The sequence below is a fragment of the Megascapheus bottae genome, chromosome 8 (assembly GCF_031878675.1).
Source record: "Megascapheus bottae isolate mThoBot1 chromosome 8, mThoBot2.hap1, whole genome shotgun sequence".
Classification (NCBI taxonomy): domain Eukaryota; kingdom Metazoa; phylum Chordata; class Mammalia; order Rodentia; family Geomyidae; genus Megascapheus; species Megascapheus bottae.
In genome coordinates this window covers 4,822,426-4,846,022 of record NC_143516.1, presented here as the reverse complement: position 1 = coordinate 4,846,022, position 23,597 = coordinate 4,822,426, and the positions used below count along the sequence as shown (strand labels likewise).

General features: G+C 47.0%; 1 protein-coding gene across 4 annotated transcripts in view; it reads right to left on the bottom strand.

The window, feature by feature from the left end:
- Positions 1–23,597, bottom strand: part of Agpat4 (1-acylglycerol-3-phosphate O-acyltransferase 4) — a 91,900-nt gene that overhangs the window by 33,706 nt on the left and 34,597 nt on the right. For all 4 annotated transcript variants that reach the window (XM_090337857.1, XM_090337860.1, XM_090337858.1 and 1 more), the window contains exon 2: positions 20,307–20,584. In XM_090337857.1, coding sequence (XP_090193983.1) covers positions 20,307–20,484 — 178 coding nt within the window. In that variant the 5' untranslated portion in view covers positions 20,485–20,584. The remainder of the gene's footprint in view (positions 1–20,306; positions 20,585–23,597) is intronic.

The following is a 23,597-nucleotide window of genomic DNA, read 5'->3' as shown; positions in this document are numbered from 1 at the left end:
TGCACGTAGGTACCCACATACCCACAACCTAACACTGATCTTCACGAGGCCTGGCTGCCAGATGCCCACACTACCCCCTGGAGAGCAGTGGCAGGCTGAAGGCCTCATCATCATCCTGACTGGCTGTGTTTGACCCCACCCCACACCCTGAGTCCCCCCAACACAGCACCAATTCTTGAGACTTTCTGTACCTTGTTCCCTAGGACACCAGCTTGTCCCCTCAAGTCTCCTGGAGCCACAGACTCTTTTGAACACAAGCGGGGCAATAAGAAGATGGAGAAAATGAACAGGAAAAAAAGGCTTGGTGTGTTTCTAAGGGATCTCACTTAGCATTGGGAGAACTGGGGCACAAAGGGAAGGAAGGAAGGAGGACAGAGGCAAGAGGGAATCCAAGAAATCTAGCCTAAGTGTGGAGATTCCTCAAAAACAAAACCAAAAAACCCCCAAACACTTAGCCACCCCTATGGCCTAGCAATATCACTGTTAAACATTTCTTTTTTCATCCAAAACATTCCAAGTCGGAACTATGTTTCCTGCTGCTCTGTTCACTATAGCGAACCAACCCGGATGCCCTTCAGTCAAGGAAAGATCAGGAAAGCGTGGTACACATTTACAATGGAATTTCACTCATCCACCAAGAAGAATTACGTCATGCCATTTTCGAGGAAATGGACAGGCTCAGAGAGACAAAGAGCATGCGCGTTCTCACACGGGTAGAAGTCAGATCTATATCTATATCTATATCTATATCTATATATACAGAGAGAGAGAGAGAGAGAGAGAGAGAGAGAGAGAGAGAGAGAGAGAGAGAGAGAGAGAGAGAGAGAGAGAGAGATCACATAAACGGTGATAAGCAGGGTAGCTGCAGTGTGGTTTCCACAGGGGAGAATGGCAATGGTGCAGCCCCTTTGAACAACAAACTCACACTGAACAACCTCAATACTAGGAGACAGCACTGAGCTGTGGCGGGGAGGGAGAGACACAGTGGGGCCGGGGAGGGAAGGTGGACAGATCCAGAGAGAAGATGGGTCAAGACAGCCATAGACTCGGGGGCCTGGCGGGGATGGGTGGGGTTGGGAGAAGGATGGCACTGGTGACATGGATCAAGATGCGCTGTCCCCACACATCAGTGTGTTGAATCAAAACCCCTTTGTAAAACTCCTAAGAAACAAGTCTCTTTTTTTTTAGCTAACAAACTCTAGCCTAGTCCTGAGGCCTCGCCTGGCAAGTGAGGGTCTGTAACATCCATGAGAAAACTAGTTAGAAGAGTGTGAAAGCTGACACTTTTATACCACTCACACTGAGCACAACAATTAGTGTTATTAATACTTTAAGTTCAAGTCCCTGTGCCAAGGACTCCAGGAAAGGATTTACAAGCCAAGAAATAATGGAATGACTTAGTGAATGGGTGGCTGTCTGCACTCAAGACAGTTTTGTCTTAAATAAGAGGCCACTTTATCTCCAGAAGATAAGGTAAGGTCCTAGCTGTGGGAAGCCAGGCCTGAAGAGCCCTCCCGTCCCTCCATCTCTATCTGCTGTCTCACAGAGCTGGCCTGGATATGGGGGACCTTACAGGCCATGCTGCTCCTTTACCCCGATAAAGAGCCAGGGGCCAATGTGAGGACCCAGATGTTCCTGGAGATTAAGTCCATCTGGACCCCACGATTCTGGTTTCTGAGGAGTTGCTCTTCTTGGCAACACTTCGTTCTTTGTCCACTCACAAGCAGAGGCTGCTCTGCCGCTTTTCTTTCAGAATAGCGGGTGCCAGCCCTCGCTTAGGTTGCTGCTGGCTGGGGACCAACACCATGTGAGGCTGAGTGAGTGTTTGCCTCCATTAGCAAGTGCCAGACACCCTGCTGGGACAGCAGCTCAGCCCACCAGGGGGTCAGAAAGCGAGCAGGGAGGCACAAGTCTTTTCAGCAGAAAATGAGCCTTGGGGGAAGGGCAAGGAATGGAGCTTGCCAGGCAGACTGTAATCTGGATCCTAATCAGATCAGAAGGTTAAGAAGTCATCAATGACAGATGACAAGTTCCCTTGGGACTGGACTAATGAGCATCATCTCAAGGGAGATGTTAAAGTACTCTAAGAAAAGGAAATTACAGGCACCAATTGACTTTCTTTTTTTACTCTTATTTTTACTCAAAGAGCCCTTCAGTTAAAAATAGAACACAGGGAGAAGAAAGTCACTTAGAAAAACCAGGAGAGATGGCTTCTCTGTGTCTCTTATTGGTTGCTTCTGGTTTCCAAGGCTGTCATCTGACTTTCCCCACCATGTGGTCCTGCTCGGAGGCGCTGGGGGAACTCCCTGGCAGGCCTGGGCGCAGTCCTGGACCCTTCATCATAACCAGTCCAGGAGGCTGCCAGCCATGGGAGATGAGTGTCCCCACAGGACAGAGCAAGTCCGAGAGGAAGCGTCTCCCCTCTGTGAATAATGAGCTAGCTGTGGGCCGCTAGCCATTCATCATTTCCTTCTTTTTAGGATGCCCCTACTGGGCTCACCTATGTTCACATAGCCTGCACTCATCTCCCATGCTTCTTCCTCCAGGGAGCTAGCCTGACCTGGAGCTCAAAGCCAGGAGGCAAGCCTGTGCTGCCTGCGACCTCAAAACGTAATGGCTAGTTGAATGCAGGTGGCTTATGCCCGTCTGTAATCCTAGCTTTTCAGGAAGCTGAGATCTGAGGATTGGGGTTTGAAGGCAGCCCAGACAGAAAAGTGCCAGAGACTCCTAGCTGCAGTTAACTAACTTGACTCAGGGTATCACACCCTGAATTAAGCCTTGATACAGACACATGTGTGCGCGCACACACACACACACACACACACACACACACACACACACACACACACACTCTTCTGCCAGCATCTCAGGCCAGTAATTCAGACTGACCTGCTTAGCCCTGGACTCTGGGTGGTGCAGTTAAGATATCACTTGGGGGTGATAGAGGCAGTTAGAGCTGAGCTCTCAGTGCATCTTTGCAAGGCCTCCCTGAGAGCTTGGGGGCTCTGGGCAATGAAAGTCTAGACAGCTGTCTTCCCCCCAGGAGTAGAGAGAGGAGGGAGATGAAGAAGGCAAGCCAGGCAGAAGTGACGCTTCATGGTTTGGGGCTACATAACATCATCCACACCACTTAATTGAGCAGAGGAGTGTGGCTAAGTCTAGCTGCACACAAGAGTTCTGGAGATGAGGCTCCCTTTATTGCAGACTGTCAAAGTCACATTTAACCACGGCCATCCTCAAACAGATTGCACTTTCCAAAGATCACCAGGACAGTTTTCCCTGAGCTTTCTTCCCGTGGTGAGGAAGAACTGGCGTCCTGCTCACGTGACCTGCTTGCCTTGTGGGGGCCAGAAAGGACACGGACAGCACACTGCCTGGCTATGCAGGCAGGGCTCTGGGCCCAAACCTCAGGTGAAAAAGACCTCCCATCCAAGGCTGTCCCCAACCTGAGGACCTGGCCAGCTGCTAGCCGGCTGCCAGCCGGCTGCCAGCCAGCCTCCCGATGCCTGCCCCAGCTTCCCGTGGAAAAGCAGGCATCCTGCAGCACACGTGAGCTGTATGCAAGAAGCCCTATCAGGTTCTTGATCTACAGGATACATGGACAAAGTGCACCCCACAGCCGCAACTTTCTAGGGTCTCGCTCCCTCCCCCATTATATTATCAGACCCTGAGACTTCTAGAATGTTAGGTTATGTCTACTCACTGACATAAGGCCATTATTGAGCATGGTCTTTGGCCTGTGACACATGCTCAACAGTGTGTATGTGTGTGTCAACATTGGTACTGGGGCTTGAACTCATGGCCTCACACTAGGCTCTTTCCGCTCAAGGTTTGTGCTCTACCACTTAGTTATTTGGGCCATACCTTCTTTTCTGGCTTTTTGGTGTTTAACTGGAGATAAGAGTCTCATGGACTTTTCTGTGTGGGCTTATTTGAACCACAATCCTCAGATCTCAGCCACATGAGTAGCTGGGATTGAAGGAATGAGCCACCAGGGGCTGGATGTTGGTTTTATTTTTAACCCTGCTCTTCCTTTGCCCTAATGTGACAGGAAAAACGCTTTTATCAGGGCCTGGCTGCTGTGTGTACACATACAGTGCATACTATTAACATAAACAAACAGTAATAGTGATGGGAAAAAAATGAGGCTGAACTGAAATCCAGAGAGACAAGACGATGGCTGCATGGTAGTTGCTACAATTTTAGCCTTCTCTTGAGCACACTTGACCTTCTCAGTTCTAAATATAAGACAGGAAGATGTGCTTAAACTTAATTTTTTTTCTCAGTTGCATTCAGAGGAGTGAAATATATTTAGTTTTCACATTAATAAATGTACAGGATGGAGATTTTCTGCTCTTCAATCATTTTGTCTTAGCTTCTAAAGTAAAAGTTAAACACCTCTGAAATTTGGAGACATGGTCTTGAGTCAGTTTGGATACAATTTTGCCTATTTCATATGCTACATGTCCTTCTATCAGCACGTGATTTATTTCATTGGTTTAACAATGATGAATGCCTCCAGTTAATATTCCTAGAACTTTCTTTTTTTTTTTTTTGCCGCCTGTCCTGAGTCTTGAACTCAGGGCCTGGGAACTGTCCCTTGGCTTTTTCACTCAAAGCTAGCACTCTACCACTGAAACCACAGCTCCATCCACTTCCAGCTTTTTGGTGGTTAATTGGCCATAAGAATCTTATGAACTTTTCTGCCCAGGCTGACTTTGAACTGCAATCCTCACTCAGCTCGCAGCCTCCTGAGTAGCTAGGATTCCAGGCAAGAACCACCAGCCCTCAGAGAGAATGCTTTTTTTTAAAAAAACTAGCTGAAGCACTTGAATGTAAATACTTTAGTTCTTAAATTTCCCACCCAAGTCTGCTTTTCCAGTCACGTTTATCCTCCAGCTCCAGACAATTATCAAGAAACAGCATTCATTCTCATTATCTCATGATTAAGCTTAATTTCCCAAATTTTACAAATGCTAATTAAATCTTAAAAGGCAAACAGAATGCCAATCAAAGCTTTCAGCAGCAACAGCAAAAAAAAAAAAAACCCAAAACAAAAAAACTCAACTTTAAAGAATTTAAATGGTCCCCTGTGCCAAGCATGGAGACACACTGATAATGATAGCAAAGGGGGCCGGAGGCTCTTTCCCAGACCTCAGTACACTTTTAGGGAGGCAAAGATTTGAATCATTCTTCATCCCTCACCCCCTTCTCTCCACGGTGCTGCTTTGTAACTATTACTGAGCCAGCTACAAAAATAATTTCAGTTGTGGTTTTTTTTTTTAAAAAGAAGGAAATGAAAAGTCACTCCTAAACTAGGGAAGAGTCTACAATTTAAAACCAGCCTGCCTCCTGGCTGTTCTCCATTCACCATGGCCTTCCAGTTCAGCTCTCCATTGGAGCTGAATTGGCTTAGTGGTATTGTATTTGTTGTTTCTTTCCTCTCTGGCCTGTTAAATAACTATATTAGGTGTGTTTTCTGGCTAGTATTCTTTGAGACAGGAGTCCTCCATGAAGTCACTGGCCTTTTCACAAAGACTCTAAGATTGGAACCCCCCCAAAAAGGTTAAGAAACTCATGGAGGGGGCTGGAAATATGGCTTAGTGGTATAATGCTTGCCTAGCATACATGAAGTCTTGGGTTCGATTCCTCAGTATCACATACACAGAAAAAGGCATAATAGCCTTGAGCCAAAGTATCTCAGGAATAGTGTCCATGCCCTGAGTTCAAGCCCCAGTATATATATATATATATATATATATATATATATATATATATATATATATATATATATATATTTAGAAAAAAGAATCTCATGAACCTTCGGCGGCAGTGGGGAAAGACCTTTGAATTTCAACCCTCAAATCTCAGCCTCCTGGGTATGATTACAGATGTGAGCCATCGGTGGCCTGGCAATGCTTTGGTTCTTAAAACTCAACACATACAGAGACACGTTCAATAACCACAGGCTAAAGCTATTTTCCTTCTTGTAACAACCACATAATTTTAGATAAAACTCAGTGTAACACATGATGATAGCATCTCCTCAGTCAGGGGCTGTCTTGAAATAGTAACAAACAGCTGGGTACCGCTAACTCAGGCCTGTAATCCTAGCTACTCAGGAGGCCGAGATCTGGGGATCATGGTTCAAAGCCAACCGAGACATGGAAGTCATGAGACTTATCTCCAATTAACCACCAGAAAACCAGAAGTGGTGCTATGGCTCAACATGGTACAGAGATAGTGTTGAGCTAAAGAGCTCAGGGACAGCACCCAGGCCCAGAGGTCAAGCTCCACAGCTGACAAAAAAAAAAAAGAGAAAAAAACAGTAGCAAGCAACAATGACAAAAAAAAAAAATCCCTGTAATGAACTAAATTAAAAAACAACCCTCACTCATCACTTAAGATCTTCAAGATTCATAGCTACAGGAAAATAAAACTGAGAAAGAAAAATAGAAAAGTAGATGTGTTCAAAAGAAAATGACTATTTCCTGCAATTGCTCCAAGAATCATTCTCTAAGCATTTCCATAAGTCAGAATAAAACCTAGCTTGGATCCCACCCACTGGCTTGCATCCACTCAAGTGGAAGCCAAGGTGACATGTGGCTGCACAATGGGAAACAACTGTAAAGCTCGAGGGAAACACCACAGGAAGGCTGAGTCCAGCCAGGAGCCCAGCCAGGGGCCCGCCCACCGGCCAGCCCACCTTGGCCAGAGCCACAAAATCATTCCCCCGGCCTCCTGTGGATGCCTGGGGAAAGTGACTCACCTCGACCCGAATGCGTCCAGACACACACTCCAAGTGGAGGGAAATGGTGAGGAAGAAGCCCTCCCCCCTCCTCACCTCTGGGGAGGGCTGAGCAGAATGCTGCATGCAGCCACATGCAGCCTACACGTGTGGCATACGGGTGCAATCCCGGGGCTCTGGCGTGGCCCACAGCCGGGAGAAAATGCCATAACTGCTGTGTGCTTATGAGCAAGCTCTGCCTCCTCACTAGAAAACTGCTTCACAAACGGAACTATAAAACATACGAATAGTGACCCAAGGCAGGGAGGGGGTGTTTTCTCTTCTTTTGTCTTCCATGGAAGCCCCAGTCTGGGGAGAAGCTGGCGCTGCCACCACCACTGGAAGTGGTAGTGATGGCTCAGGAGGCCACAGAGGGCTGAGCCACATCTGGAAACCACTCAGGGCACTGTACTCCATGTCTGCTCCTCAGGGTCAGAGGTTACAGCGTGGGTTTTCCAGGAGGGACTGAAATTCGAAATGCATCCTCACCTGTCCGCCTGGCTCCTAGAACTGATGTGGCTTGGCCAGATTCTCAACCAATGTTTAGTGAGTGAAATGAGGGAAATCAAACAAAGCCTACCTACAGATGGCAGGGAGAGGCCAGAAACTCCAAGGCAATGGCAGGGACTCAAGAAAGCCAGTCAGAAGACAGAGCTTGAAGTCAAGGCCAGAACTAAGGCCACCCATCCCGGTGGCTCCACTAGTGGAAAGAAAGTGAAAGCTTTCTCTACCTGAAGCCGACAGCTCCATTTCTTTTTTTTTTTTCTGTGTTTGAATTATCATTTACTTTACTGTTATTAGAAAGGTGATGTAGAGGGATTACAAGTCCAGTAATGGGTACCTTTCCTTTAGAATAGTGTCGTACAGCATCAAAGACTTAATTATGAGGCCACAGGAGGCCAGGTCTCTGCCCCTGCTGACTGTCAGAACCTGCGAGAAGGCATAGCTAGGTGCTGGTGTTGATGGCTCTGCCTGCTCGGGAAGTGAAGGTCTGGGTGGTTCAAAGCTTGCCCATTCAGGAATATCCAAGGGACTCTTATTAAGCCAATTAACCAGCAAAAAGCTGGAAGTCAATATGTGGTTTGAGTGACACAGCACCAGCCTTGCAAAAAAAAAAAAATTAAGGAAAAGTGGTGACACTGTCCAAAAAGAAATGCACTCAAGCTGACTCATGTAACTATGACCCCTGTGAACATCCCCTTCGTACTAACAGTGAAAACGTTTAAGGGCCTGGCAGGGTGGCTCATGCCTGTAAGTCCTAGCTACGCAGGAGCTGAGCTCTGAGGATCAAGGTTCAAAGCCAGCCTGGGCACTAAAAAGTCCGCGAGACTCTTATCTTCAGTGAACCACTAGAAAACCGGAAGTGGCGCTGTGGCTCCAGGGGTAGGTGGTAGCCTTGGGCTGAAGAGCTCAGGGACAGTGCCCAGGCCCAGAGTGCAAGTCCCACAATCAACCAGATAGAATTAAAGAACAGCAACTCATCACTGTGAAAACGAACTGGAGTCAGGTATGTGAGGAACTGCAGGCTACCCTGGATGGCTTGGCTAAATTGCAGGTGACAAGGAAAACGCAGCCTTTAACTCCCAAAGGAATCTGTGAACTAGAACCCTGCCACAAGGCGGCACTGCCACGAGGCGGAGGGCCAATGCCCTCCTCTGCTCCCCACCCCTTCCACCTCCCACGTGGGAGTTTTCCCACCAGCTCTGTGGAGGAAGCCCTCCTGACATGCATGGTGGTGCACACAGCTGACTTGGCCTGTCCCTCAGCTACCAGTCCATGTAGCTGTGCCACCCCTACGCAGAGAGCAGGAGCCACTCCTTCTGTAGAGTGTGCCAGGCAGGCAGGGGCAGACCACTGGGGCTCTGATGCATAACAAACCTGTGTCTGCCAACCACACCATCCGAGCCAGGCTCCAGACCAATGGCTTCTCCCCTGACCCCTAGATGTTTGGACAGTGCCCAGGCCCAGCCCTGGGACCATGTCACATCCCCCGCACCTCCGAAGAGGTGACTGAGGGGGTTGTAAGTTTAGTATATTTTACCTAGCACGTTTGTGGAGAAAACACTTCTTTCATATTCTTGCTTCCTATCCGAGTCACAGCCCCGGACAGCTATTTACATTTTCTGAGGATATCTTAGTTCTGTGATTGTAACTGTTTTGAACCCAATGTTAAATGGGGGAAAACGTGTTTGGTATCCTGAAAATGGAAACTCTCCAAACACTGCCGCTGTTTTCATGCCAAGGTTAGGAGAGGCCAATCAAAAGTCTTGTAATCTCCAATCTGCCACCCGATGCGGCTGTGTAGATTGTGATAATTGAATAAACAGTATGTTTTAATTTTTTAAAAAATTTAAAGAACTGTGTAAAAAAAAGTCTAAGAGGTAGTGCCCAGGCCTTGAGTTGAAACCCCAGCATCAACACAATAACAGCAGCAACAGAAGCCTTTCCCTGCCAGGCCAGATTCTCTGACCCTGTTTTCTGCTTTCTTTAAGACTGAGATAAGGACCTCAAAGGTGGCATTGACAGTCTTTTCTTTAATGAGGACACCGGCTATATTTCTCAAATAGCTTTTTAAATAGTGACTTAAATCTCCTCAAAGGGACCATCCAAACATCTCATTTTTGCAGACTGGAGAGCCATTTTCATTCTTCTTAATAAATGAGTTGTGACTATTCGACAAGATCCCTTAATCATCCTATTTAACCACGCCTACATAACCCAGAGCCCCACATTTCTAACCGGTTGTTTGGTTTGTAAATGCCTTCTAGAGTTAGATTTCCGCCTACCCATGGGTTGGGTGTGTTTCCACGTGCCAATGGCCGGTCCCAGCTCCCTGGTCTCACAGCCCCTGCTGTGTGCTCTGCTTCCCTGCTCTTCCCAGCTCCAGTGTGCAGAACTCTTAACCACTTGAGCCATGGCACCACTTCCAGCTTTTTCTGTGTGTGTGTGTGGTATGGAAGAATCAAACCCAGGGCTTTTTGTACATGCTAGGCAAGCACTCTAACCACTCCTGGCCGCTAACAAGCTCTTTATGAGCCTCAAACGGCTAAGCCTGTATGTCCTGGCATCAAGCCCACTCCTGGAAACAGGGACCTGCTCCCTAGAACCACCTTGCAGACCACTTTCCTCCTTCTCCAGAAGAAGCCATGCACAAAAGCTTGGGCTCCTCCCATCTCGTCCTGTCCCGGCCTGGCCCGGCCCGGCCCGGCCTCCACACACACAGGCAGATGCACCTTGGCTTATTTTTCCCAGCGTCACCTCCCAATCCATACTCCAAACTCAGGACACTGGACGAGCCGCAGTCATCTCTGATGGCAAGCCATTTTCACCCACTGCCCTGGCAGGAAGGCTTGCCGGCTGCTGGGAGCTGGTGGCCACTCTCCGCCCCTGTCTACGGCCCCTCTGCCAGTTGACAGGGCTAAAAACAAACAAACAAGAAAGCCATTCAACTGGGGCCAACGTCAGGAGGCGGCCACATGCGCTCACTGCCTTGACAGGGCTCCTTCACAGGCCAACAAAGACGCTTGGAGTACAATCCGGAGATGTCTCGGCGCCAGAGGCCAGACCCCACATCGGGGCTGCGGGTTGGGTGGGGAAAAGCCACGAGTATCAGGCTCCTTACTTTTGAATAACGACCCCAGGCTGCTTGATCCCCACGCCTATGTCCACAGCAAGCCTCTCCCAGGCTGCAGGAGACCCTCACACCACCGTCGCTCCCCCCCTGCTCCCCGATTCCTCGGGCATCCCGCCCCAGCACTGTGTGTGTTCTTTCCTGTCTGCTGCAGTGTCCTGCCCCTCCTCTTCTGGCCAGTCATCCAGCCTCTGGCGTCCTCCAGACTACCCTGCTCTTCAGCGTCCAGGCTGTTCTGTCCTTGTCACTATTTCCCGCAGGGGACGTCTTCCCTCTGGCCTGACTCAGCCACCCATGTGGGGACGAGAGAAGGTCCTCCGCACGGAAGCCAAGGCTTGGAGCTGAGGCTGCCTGACAGAAATGGGCACCTGTCACCCAGTTGTCACATGGTCCAGTACTTAATTGAGCCCAAGGCCAAGGACATGGCGGCAGATAGCCTCGGAGTGGCTGGGGCACCCACAATGGCCAGGCCTCCACAAACATTCTTGGCATCTGGTGGGCTGCCAAGAGTATCTGCTTAGGCCTCAGGCATTGTTACTGGCATCCACGGGCCTGGTCCTGCCCATACTATTCCAGTGCAGAAGGTGGGCATCTTTCCTGGGCTTCCTCCCCGAACGTGCTCTCGAGCTGGCGACACGGCGGAGAAGCTCCTTCTGCTGGCTGTCGGCATCGGAAGTAAACGGCAGGCACATGTTTATGAGCACTGGAATTATTTTGGTGAATAAACAATGAAGCACCTCAAGATTTCTGTAGAGAAATCTCTCAGCCTGGTCGAGGGCAGGCTTGGCACACTGCCTCAGAAGGGCCACATGGCAGCTCACCATCAGCTCCTCACTTCGCCAGGGCCTGGGCTCAATACCATTTGATGAAAGTCCCATAGAATTTTCTGTCCCTGCAGGCTTCAAGCCATGATCCTCAGATCTCAGCCTCCTGAGGAGCTAGATTACAGGCGTGTGCCACCGGGGCACCCAGGAGAGTTTTAATTCCATGGATTCCTTTAGTACGATACCAGCAAGTTATTTTCCTTGCAAACTGCCTTTAGTGAGAGGCATACTTTATTATCTGAAAGTGACACCCTTTCCTTTAATTTATAGAACATGACTTCAGGCACGACACATATGACACTGGAACAAATGACCTGAAGGAGCTTTCCACCTCCAGGAAATCTCTGACAAGTGCCAGGCCCTGTCTTCCAGGACCCAGATACAAAACAAAAACAAAAATAACAACCTTCAAAGTCTAATACTCAGCAAGAGTCAGCCTTCAAAACACACCTTGTTCTTAATCCGACTGAGTTTATACAAAACTCCTTTCTTTTTTTTTTTTTTTTTTTTTTTTTTTTTGCCAGTCCTGGGCTTGAGCTCAGGGCCTGAGCACTGTCCTTGGACTTTCTCAAGGCTAGAGCTCTACCACTTGAGCCTCAGCACCACTTCCGGCTTTTTTCTATGTATGTGGTGCCGAGGAATCGAACCCGGGTCTTCATGCATGCTAGGCAAGCACTTTAACCACTAGGCCAAACTCCTGGCCCCAAAACTCCTTTCTTTCTGTCAGCAATAACTAGTAGCTGAAGCAACACACGGGGAAGTTTGTATTTACAAAACAGTGGAGGATCAGCCACGGAGCTCAGGATTTCTCGAAATGGCACATCTCATGGCAGAAAGGAAGGGAAGCAGAAAACGAAGTCAGGGCTGGGAGTGAGGCCTAGTGATAGAGTGCTCGCCTAGCATGCATGAAGCCCTGGGTTTGATTCCTCAGTACCGCAGATGGAAGTGGACAGTGTCCAGGCCCTGCGTTTCGCCAAAACTGGGGAGAAAGAGAGAGAGAGAGAGAGAGAGAGAGAGAGAGAGAGAGAGAGAGAGAGAGAGAGAGAGAGAGAGAGAGAGAGAGAGAGAGGAGAGAGAGATTCAGCAGTCTTCACTACCATACATTCGTGGTCTTTGCCTTATGATCACCTACCATAGGCAGAGAATCAACACAGGACTCATTGCTCAATACGTTTCGGAACCTTCTGGCCAGTTCAAAGCCCTGCTTTTAGCTAGGTACCAGGGGCTCACGACTGCATTCACAGCTACTTGGGAGGCTGAGAATGAGAGGATTACACTTCGAGACCAGCCCAACAATGGGGTTCACAGGACCCCCGTCTCAAACCATAGTGGAACACAGTGGCACATGCCCGTCACCCTAAACGACACAGGGAGCAGATATTGGGGGCATTGCGATTCCAGAAAGATCTGTGAAAACTATATCAAGGGAGGAAAGCCTGACTCAGTGGTTCCCATCGTCATTCCAGCAATGATGGGAAACAGCACGGGCAGATCATGGTCCGGGTGTACAACCAGGCAAAAATGAGACCCTATCATCAGCCAATAACCAGCGAAATGCATGACTGGAGCTATCACTCAGCTGAGTGCACCAGAGTTTAAACCTCAGTACCACCAAAAAAAAAACAAAAACAAAAACATTAAACCCACATCAGAATTCCAATTCTGAAATCTCCCAAGGCACATGCAACTAAAAAGTGCAAGGAAAATTGTTTTGTTACATCTGATTTTGTATACATGGGAACATATGGCTGGAGTGGAAGTAAGGATTTAAAATTGCAATGTTAATCTTAGCCAGCTCTCTTCTTTGACCATGAAAACTCTTATCTCTCAGAGAGAGCTCCCATCCAGCCCCTCCCATGCTTCCTCTGCCTGCTCCGCCAAGTTTGGGGCTGTTCCAAAGGCCTGCATGCTGGGAGATCCAGTCTAGAGTAATGATTGAGGAAATGCATGATGTAGTGTTGGACTGATTTATACCCAACGAGCCACAACAAATGGGTTAAAAATATTTTTTTTTGTCAAAGCCAGCCCAGGCACAAAAGGACCTGAGACTCTTGTTTCCAATTAATGGGAAGTGGGGCTTGGCTCAAGGGTAGGGTAGTAGCCTTGAGCTGAAGAGCTCAGGGGACAGAATCCAGGCCAAGTTAAAGCCACAAGATCCCCCGCCCCACAAAAAAAAAAAAAAAAAAAAGTATTTTTTTTGACATTTTTCAGTCAGCCTAAGGATTTTTACTAACGTTCTCATCTAAAATGCTCTAACACACAGAGACATTGAAACAATATCACTAACACTTTCATGTGCAAAGTTAGAAAGGGGCTTCACAGGAATATCTCTTACTTTTTTTCTTCGTAAGTTCATAGTTGGAAGTTGAAATAAATGAGACACACAAAAGCTAACGCTGCCTGAAGCATTTCTTCTCTGGGGGAGAAGGACTGAAACGAAAAAAACCAAAACTCACTGAGGCAGACACTAGAGGCCCTGGGCATGCAGAAGTGATGACAGGCAAGAGACAGGAAAGGACAAAGCCTGAACCCTCGATCACCCCGAAAGCAGGAGAGACTTGGCTCCAGGAGAAAGTTGACGCAGCTGGGAAAAGGTAGCCCGGGGGCCGCAGCACCTCAGGGAAGCAGAAGCACCTGGGCTGCCTCTCCAAGCCCGGAGCCCTGGGAGGGGCTGAGCTCCACACTAAAGCCAGGCCCACCTGGATTCCTCCTGCCAAGTGCCATCCTGAGATTCACTCACCCTGGGTCCTGTCAAGCAGCTAGGCAGCTATGCCCAACAACCAGGCTGGCGGAGTGACCCTGCCACCCTCCTGCCCCACAGACACAGCCTGGTGCAGTCCGCACAGGCTCGGGGGAAGAAGGGGTTTCTGCCCATAGTGGCCCCCGGAGGAGCCACTGTCCTGCCAGGCCACAGAGACAGCTGGGAAGCCATCAGCTGGCCTACCTGCAGCAGTTGGCTCTGTGTGTCTGTGATGAGAAGACTCGCCCTTCCTGGGGGGAGAGGGAAGGGTGGACAGTCAGGCAGTGCCACCACCATCCTGTGACCCCAGCAGCCTTCCCTGGCATGCTTCATGTGTCTAGACTGCAGAAAGCCCTGCTTCAACAGGCCCTGAGGAGTATTTCTGTGCCCTGGCATGGACAGGTGCCCATCTGGGGCCATCAGTGCCACACACATAAGATGCACCTCACCCCCTCCTTGGTGTGGAGCACAGCAAATGCATGGGCTCACTGCCCCCCAGCCAGGCACACCACCCACCCCGCAGCCAGAGGACCTGTCCAACTGAACAGCGGCATCTCAACCAGGAGAGAAAGCCCAAAGGCCCCGGGGCCCAGGCCAGCAGTCCCCACAGGCATTGCCAATACTTACTGCACGAGACGAAGCTTCACAGAAATCACACTACTGCCCCGACCCAGAACCAAAGCCAGAACAGCTGCCATCAGCCAGAAGACAGCCCTTACTGTGACAACAACTCCACGGCACTGCCACAAGTAAAAGATCCGCCAGATGTGCAAATATTAACACAGAGACACAGACGGATGGAACGCAGGACAGCACCAAAGAAACATGATAGCTTTCCAGAAACAGACCACGAAGAAAACAATGTGTAGCCTTAAAATAAGTTCAAATGGAATGATTATAAGGAAACTCTGAGATACAAGAGATTATAATTAAGTGAAATTCAGTAAATAATTCAAGATTTGATGGATACTTAAGAGATGGAGATCATTTTAAAGAATACATCAAGAAAGTACCAAATAGAAATCTTGGCATTAAGGATCTCAATAAACAAATATACAAATCTCTGTGTGTGTGTGTGTGTGTGTGTGTGTGTGTGTGTGTGTGTGTGTGTGGTGTTTAAAACACACTGGATTAAAGAAAAGAAAGAATTTCTTAGTTTAAAAAAAATGCCTTTGAGGACCAGGAGTTTGGCTTAGTGGTAGAGTGTTTACCTACCATGCATGAAGACCCAGGTTCGATTCTTTGGTACGACATATGTAGAAAAAAGCCAGAAGTGGTTCTGTGGCTCATGTGGTAGAGTGCTAGCCTTGAGGAAAGCCCAAGAACAGTGTTCAGGTCCTGAGTACAAGCCCCAGGACTGGAAAAAAAAAAGCCTTTGAGCTGGGCACCGGTGGCTCATGCCTGTAATCCTAGCTACGCAGGAGGCTAAGATCTGAGAGTTGGGGTTTTGTACTACCCTGGGTACAAAAGTCCATGAGACTCTTATCTCCCATTAACCACCAGAAAACCAGAAGTGGTGCTGCAGCTCAAGTGGTAGAGCATTATCCTTGAACTAAAGAGCTCAGGGACAGTGCCCAGGCCCAGAGTTCAAGTCCCACGACTGACCAGAAGAAAAATGCCTTTGAGAGCTGGGAGTTTGATCAAGTGGTAGAATGCTTGCCTAGCATGCACAAGACCTGGGCTCGATTCCTTGATACCACATACACAGAAAAAGCCTGAAGTGGTGCTGTGACTCAAGTGGTAGAGTGCTAGCCTTGAGAAAGCCCAAAGACAGAGCTCAGGCCCTGAGTTCAAGACCTAGGACTGGCAAAAAAACAAACAAACCAAAAAATGCCTTTGAGCTGGGCCCTGGTAGTTCAAGCATGTAAACCTAGCAACTCAGTAGTCTGAGATCTAAAGCTCATGGTTGAAAGCCTTATCTCCAATTAACCACCAGAAAACAGGAAGTAGAGCTGTGGTTCAAAGTAGTAGAGCATTAGTCTTGACTAAAAGAGTTCAAGGTGAGTGCCCAGGACCTACATTCAAACCACAAAACCAGAAAAGATCTCTTTGTAAATAGTCCAATTAGGTCAAGGAAAAAAATAAAATAATAAGTTCAAAAATCATTTTGGGGACAAGGACATCACAATACAAATAACTATTACATTGGAAACTCTGCTAAATCTTGTTGGGTTTTTGTTTGTTTGATTTTTGTCAGTCATGGGGCCTGAACTCCAGGCCTGAGCATTGTCCCTGAGCTCTTCAGCTCAAGGCTACCACCCCACTCCTTGAGCCACAGGGCCACTTCCATTCTGCTAAATCTTAGAGAAGGACACTTCCATTCAGGAACTTTAAAGGACCCCAAATAGACTCAAATTGTCTTGAAGACAAAATGTCTTCAAGAAATGTATGTCAGCCATCCAAGGTATGAGACAAAATGAAAATTCTAAAAGGAACAAGAGAAAAATGAAAAGCATTAGGCTAACAGCACACGTGTCAGCAGGAGTCATCCAATTGAGAAGACTTCCACATGTTTGGTAGAATAAAATTGCCAACTAAGAACATTACACCAGGCGAAGCTTGCTCAGAAATGAAAGAGAAAGTAAAAAACAGGTAAAATCTGCTAGAATTCATCACTAACAAGACAAAGCAGATCAGACATTGCTAAAGGGAACCCTATAGCAAACATAAAAGATGAAAGTTGTCACGATTAAAATCCACAAAAGCACAACACTCACTAGCAAAGCAGAGGCTCATACACTTAAGATAATCAAACCTTACTGGCAGAAAACCTTGGTGGCAAAAAAACCCCACCAAGCTGCCACCACAAATAAGAGAAGAAGAGACCAAAGGGTTTATAAAATAGCCAGAAAACAAATTACCAAATGCATGTTTATCAATAATAATTCTGAGTATAAATCAACTCAATTATTTAATTAAAAGGGGGCGGGAGCATAGCCTAGTGATAGAATGCTTGCTTCACAAGCACAAAACCTGGGTTTGATTCCTCAGTACCACATACACCGAAAAAAAAAATGGAAATGGTGCTGTGGCTCAAGGGGCAGAGTGCTATCCTTGAGCAAAAAAAGTCCTGAGTTCAAGCCCAAGGATTGGCCAAAAAAAAAAAAAAAAAAAAGATTTACATTGGCTAAGTAATTTTTTTTTTTTTTTTTTTTTGCCAGTCCTGGGCTTGGGCTCTGGGCTTGAGTAATTTTTTTTTAAATGCTTGTAGGATGTCCACTTCATGGTTAAAAACAAACATCAACAGAAACTGAAGAAACACAAAAAACAGACACCACACAAGGGGACCCTAAAGCTGGCTAGACTGGATGAAGACTCTCTACTGTGATCCAGTGGGGTTTATCCCAGGGGTGCTGAGATGGGTCAGTATTTGTAACTCAACAAATGTAACACACATCACATAGATGTGGATTCGGGAAAATTATCTGATAAAATCTGACATTCAGTACAGAAAGAACCTTGTCTCCTTGTCTCTACACAAGGTAGTATGAAGATAAGCTAAGGCCAACATTATACTGATGGGTAAAAGCTGAATTTCTTTCTTCTAAAAAAGGCAAGGATGTCGACTTTTACTCTTCTACTTAAACTAACCAAGGAGGAAGTCAAATTATCCTTGTTTGCAGATGACATGATTGTAAACATAGGAAAACCTAAAGGCGCTACTAAAAATCTGCTAGAAATGATGAACAAATTCAATGAAGTTATAAGATACAAGATAAACATACAAAAACCAGCCACACTGTTTATAGAGCAGTGAAGAAACTGCTGAGCATAAAATGAAGAAAGCAGTTCCATGATAGCCATAATAAAATATCTAGAATAAAGAAAGTGGGTGATCTCTACAATGTAAACCATAAGACATTAACAGATCAAATTAAAGGGGAAGTTACGATGTGGTACAGGGCTGGTTTACCTGGTTCAAGGGCTGTAGCTGGGTCTCCAGGACCACCAAAGAAAAGAAGAGAGAAATTGAGAAGGACTAGGACACACACCCCACCACACACACAGATAGAAAGGCATAGCACATCTATGGGCCACAAAGACTGACACTGGTAAACTGTCCAAACTATTCAAGACGAGCCATAGATGCAGAGGAATTTCTACATCCTTCACAGAAAGAGAAACCCACTTCTAAGATTTGTGTGGAGCCCCAAAGACTCGTAACAGCCAAAGCGATGATGAACAAAGGAACAAACATTACAAAAGCTGACTTTAAACGTTACCACTAAGCTCTAGGAATCAAAGCAGCACAGGACTGACATAAAACAGACACACACAACACAGAGAACAAAAATAAACACATACAAAAAAGGAATAAATAACATTTAAATCAATGTATGTACAGCCAAACTGACTTTGACAAAGGCAGTAAGGAGCTACATTGGTGAAAAGCCAGTCCCCTCAATAAATGGGATTAGGAAAACTAGTTATCCACAGAGAAGAAAGAAAGGAGACCCCATTTCTTACCAGGTATAAAACCGACTGTGAGACCTGAAACTACAAAGCATCTAAAAGGAAATGTAAGGGGCAACTGCAGTGACCTGTTCTGGGCAAAGATTTTTTTTAGATAAGATCCCTAAAGCAGAGGCAAAAATCGGAAAGTGGTAAAGGGGACTGCAGAGGAGAGGCAGAGGCTTTGACAGAGGGCACAGCTGCACGGAGAGACGGCCTCTCCTCTCCCAAGCACAGTGGTCTAGCTACATAGACAAGCCCCTGTGCCTATCAAGTGCGGTGACTTGTTTTATGGGATTTTAGATGGTATCCACAATGTTGCACTCGCCATAATCTTAGACAACACATCATTAAACTGCTTCCTTGGAAAGAGCTCATATTTTGCTATATTTACTGTCATGTATGTAGCTGCCCGTTTTCTACTGTGAATTTTCTACTTTTGATAACAGCTTCATGCTTAAGTGGATTCACCAACAGCAACAAGAAAACATATCTCCACGTGTCCCCACCAATTTACCTTTTTAATAGTTAAGACCTTGCAGAGTCAAATTAAAACAGTTGTCTAAAACAGCTTATCATAAGCGCACGCACATGTACACACACACACACACACACACACACACACATACACACACACACACCTACAAATTAGCGTATATGGAAGTAAAGTTCATGGGTGAATGAATTGTATTCATGTCAATTTTCTGACTGGACTATCTGACTCTACTTATCTAAGGAGTTACCATTGGGAGAAAGTAGCTAAAGGGTATTAGGATCCCACTGCATGGATTTTTCATATTGAATATGAGTCTACAATTATTTCAAAAATAAAAAGTTGTGTTAGAAAGGGAGGAAATAGGGTCTGGAGTGTAGCCTAGTGGTAGAGTGCTTGTCTAGCATGCACAAAGACCTGGGTTCGATTCCTTGGTACCAGATACACAGAAAAGGCTGGAAGTGGTGCTGTGGCTCAAGTGGTAGAGCTGTAGCCTTAAGAAAAACCCAAGGACAGTGCTCAGGCCCTGAGTTTAAGCACCAGAACTGGCGAAAAAAAGAAAAGAAAGCAAGCAAGCAAATAGGTCAGGTTGGGTAGCTGATGCCTTTAACTCTCATTACACAGAGGTACAGAGCCAGAAGATGGCAGTTAGAGACCAATAAAATCTTATCTGATAACAGCCAGGACGTGATGATTTGGGCCTGTTATCTCAATGACTCAGGAAGCACAAATACATAGGAGGCTGGCTCATAATCCAGGCTGGCCCAGGTAAACACGAGACTTCATTTAAAAAAAATAAAGCCAACGTTATGTAACTGCAACCCCTCTGTACATCACTTTAAAAAATGTGTTTAAAAAGCCTAAGGGCCGATAGGGTGTGGTTCAAGGGGTAGATTGCCTGCCTAACAAGCGAGAGGTCCAGAGTTCAAAACTCAGTACCACTAAAAATCAAAAGCGGAAAACAGAAAAACAAAGGCGAGGAAGAAAAGTCTATTGCTGTTTAGTTTTAAATAGATAGAAACAGTCCATCCCCAAGATGGCCAAAAGAAGAGTGTGCTCATTGTGTCTCAATATGCATACACAGAGTCCCAGGCAAGCATGCACGTCTGCAAACACATACGCAATAGCATGGCTGCATGCTGTTTCCCTGCGGAAGACAAAGAAATCACTCACACTGACGGCTTCTGAGCAGCCTACCCTTCTTCCTGTTCAACTTTGGGCTTATTGGTATTTCTTACTCAAAAAAATTTTTTTGAAAAGTGAAGGCAAAATGAGTATTGCAAGTATAAAGTGAGGCAAGGACAGAAGGAAAAGCCTGCCGATCTGCACCCAGAGCCGCAGCGCAGACGCGGGGCCGGGGGAGCGCGAAGGGGTCTTACGGCTTGAGATGCAGTAGGACAGTCTGCAGTTGATCTTGCGGAAGAGCTGCTTGTTGATGGGCCAGAGGACGAGGGTGAAGAGCTGAAGGGTGTTGACGATGAGTCCCGAGGCGATAAACACGTAGCAGAAGACCAGGTGGCACAGGAACTGAGATTTGAGCAGTCCCACCAGATCCATGATGTGGGTGCCTCTGTCCAAAACCCAGCAAATGTCCGCAGGAGAAATGTCCCAGCGGGGGTGTGTCCCTTGGGCGGAGATCTAGGAATCAGGAAAGCGTCTGAAAATACAAACAAATGTTGTTGTTGTTGTTTGGGGCTTGAACTCAGGACCTAGGTACTGACCCTTAGCTTTTCTGTACAAGGCTAGCGCTCTATCGTGCGAGTCACTGCTGTACTTCCAGCTTTTCACTGGTTAATTGGACATAAGTGTCTCATGGGCTTTCCTGCTCAGCTGGCACTGAACCCCAGTTCTCAGGTCTCAGCCTCCTGAGTAGCCAGGATTTCAAGCCTGAGCCACCAGTGCCCAGAAACAGGGTGTGTTTTAGAGCTGAGTAAAATATTCTTGAAAGGGAAATTTGTGCTTAACATGTTTATTTAGCAAACACTGAGATGATGCTTGCTTGCTGGGAGGTGGGTATCCTCACTGAAGATCCCGAATGCAAGGCCTGCAGGGGTGAGGCGCCCCCAGGCTGCACCCCTTCCAGCTAAGCAGGCATGAGCATCCACCCCGCACTCTGCTACCGCTGTTGTCTTGTTTGCTCCACCAGATGGGCTGCCAGCTTTGCCACAATTATCTTGAACATCGTCACTGGATCCTCAGCACCTTACCACGTGCACACCGGGGGAGCACAATTACATCTTAAGAGTTATGGGATGGTTTACTGAACACAAAGAGGGCTGGGGTTTGCAGATGTGCATAAACAAGTAACTTCAGACAGGCAGGCAGCTGTGTGTCACACACATGAATGCACACACACACCTGCAGGATTCTAAAATCAAGCTGGGACTGGTGGCTCACACCTGCAATCCTAACTATTCTGGAGGCTGAGATCTGAAGATCACAGTTCAAAACCAGCCTGAGCAGGAAAGCCTTTGGGACTTTTACATCTGTCTAACCACCCAAAAGGCAGAAGCAGAGCTGTGGCCACAATGATAGAGCACCAGCCTTAAGCAAAAAAGCCAAGTGAGACATCAAGGTTCCTAATTTAAGCCTCAGTACTGGCACAAAAATAGTAAAGTGTTCTATAATCAGAAATACACCACCTAGAGAACAATCATAGAGACTCAACATAGTCAAGAGTCATAGAGAACACATAGAGACTCAATAGTCTTGTGTGTCTCCAGCTCTGAAATTAAACACTGACATGGTTTGCCACTTGGACAGGTGAATGAAGGCTGGTGTGTAAACACATTTGCTCCTCCAGGAAGCAGAGAGGGTTGCCAGAAGGATTGAAGTTTTAGGATGCACTTTTTTTTTTTTTGGTCAATCGTGCGACTTGAACTCTAGGTCTGGGTGTTGTCCCTGAGCTGTCTTCAGCTCAAGGCTACCCCGTGAGCCACAGCACCAATTCTGCTTTTCTAGTGATTGATTAACTGGAGATAAGAGACAAGAACTTTAGTGCCTGGTCTGGCTTTGAACTGTGATCCTCAGATCTCAACCTCCTGAGTAGCTACAGTTACAGGCATGCACTTTTTAAGAGCATCCTTGCCGGATCCCAGATTTGTTATAGTCTTTATTAACAAGTGTCCCAAATCTGCACAAGGGAGGTAACAGTTTTACTCTATGATCTCAATCAAGACTTCCACAGATCCCACAGGATAACTTGCATTGTCTGTTTTCAGAATAAAAGTCGGAGGCAACTCCTAGACTGGGCGACTTCCCACCATGGCTGAGTGGTGGAGGGGGCTGGAGGCTCATCACTAACTCTGTCATTCTTTCCCGCACCCGCCGGGGAGGGAATCATGCTTTGGGGAGTGAGTCAGGGATTATCGCAGACTATGACCTGGCTCTGCAGAGCGGCACAGAATTAACCCAACAGCTCACGCAGGGTGGCCTACAGAGATGTCCCAGCCTCAGACAGTACCCCGAGTGAGAAGATGGGGCACGCCCCCTGAGACTCATAATAGGATCAAGGAGAATAACTCACTCCAAATTTGATGGTTGCTTATTTTGCTTTTACTTCCCAGGTAGTTTGGCAGGTTTTGATTTTAATCATTTGACATAGCCTGATAATCCTCAAGAGCACACTGAAAAACTGCTGGCTATGCATCTGGCCTATATCAGTTCTAGCTGCTTGAAAAACAAACAAACAAGGAGCTGTCCTATCAGGGGAAATTTAAATATATGGAATGGCAAAGTTCACAAGGAAGCTTGATCTTATAAAATAATCATTTGAATATGCAGGCACACATATATATCCCTATAAATCATTCGCTTTTACCTCTATTGATCTATTCAGACTTGGAGATCTATTAATAGTGGCTAAATTGTGGTGGAAGTATTATAACATTTATTTTCTCTTATGACTGCCTCTTTCTCCCAACAATACTAGGAAGTGAACTCAAGGCCTAAGCTTGCTCAACTGGCACTCTACCACTTAAAGCCATGTTTTCAGCCATGCTTTTTGCTGGTTATTTTGGAGATGGAGTCGAGTGAACTTTTCTGGCAGCGGCTGGCCTCCATCTGGAACCTCCAGGTCTCAGCCTCCCAGGTGGATGGAAGGGATGAGCCACAGATTCCTGGTCGACTTATTTCTTCTTCTCTGGACTTCCCCCCCCCCCACTGTGGTGAGAGTGACTCTGACCCCAGCAGGGCAGAAGTGGACGCTCCTGGTCTCCAGAACCTTGGGTATGGCCCACGACCAACATGGCCCTGAGCAATGGCCCTTGCATGTCTGTGAAGGAGAAAATTACACTGCTGGCTAATTTGATGAGAAAGGGTTCCAGGGAGAAACATCCTTCCACATGGGCAGACAGGTGGTCAGCCATCCTCGGCTCATGGCCACAGGGAGCCTGCACAGAGCCATACAGCAGCACTCCGGGCCCCACACTGGGCCCACATACCGGGCCCCAGCCGGGCACAGCCCTGGCAGCACAGGCTTCAAACTCAAGTGAGGGCCCAGCAGCTCTGGGAGTTGCCTCACATCCTCCCGCCTGCTTTCCCACTGGAAAAGCAGAAACACTGCCAGAAGGTTGAGGGTGGCACAGACAACACACCAGAATTACAACAGCAGCAGTATAGACAGGGTACAGTTTTCTCTCATTTACAAGAAAATAAAGCAAGATGTGTAT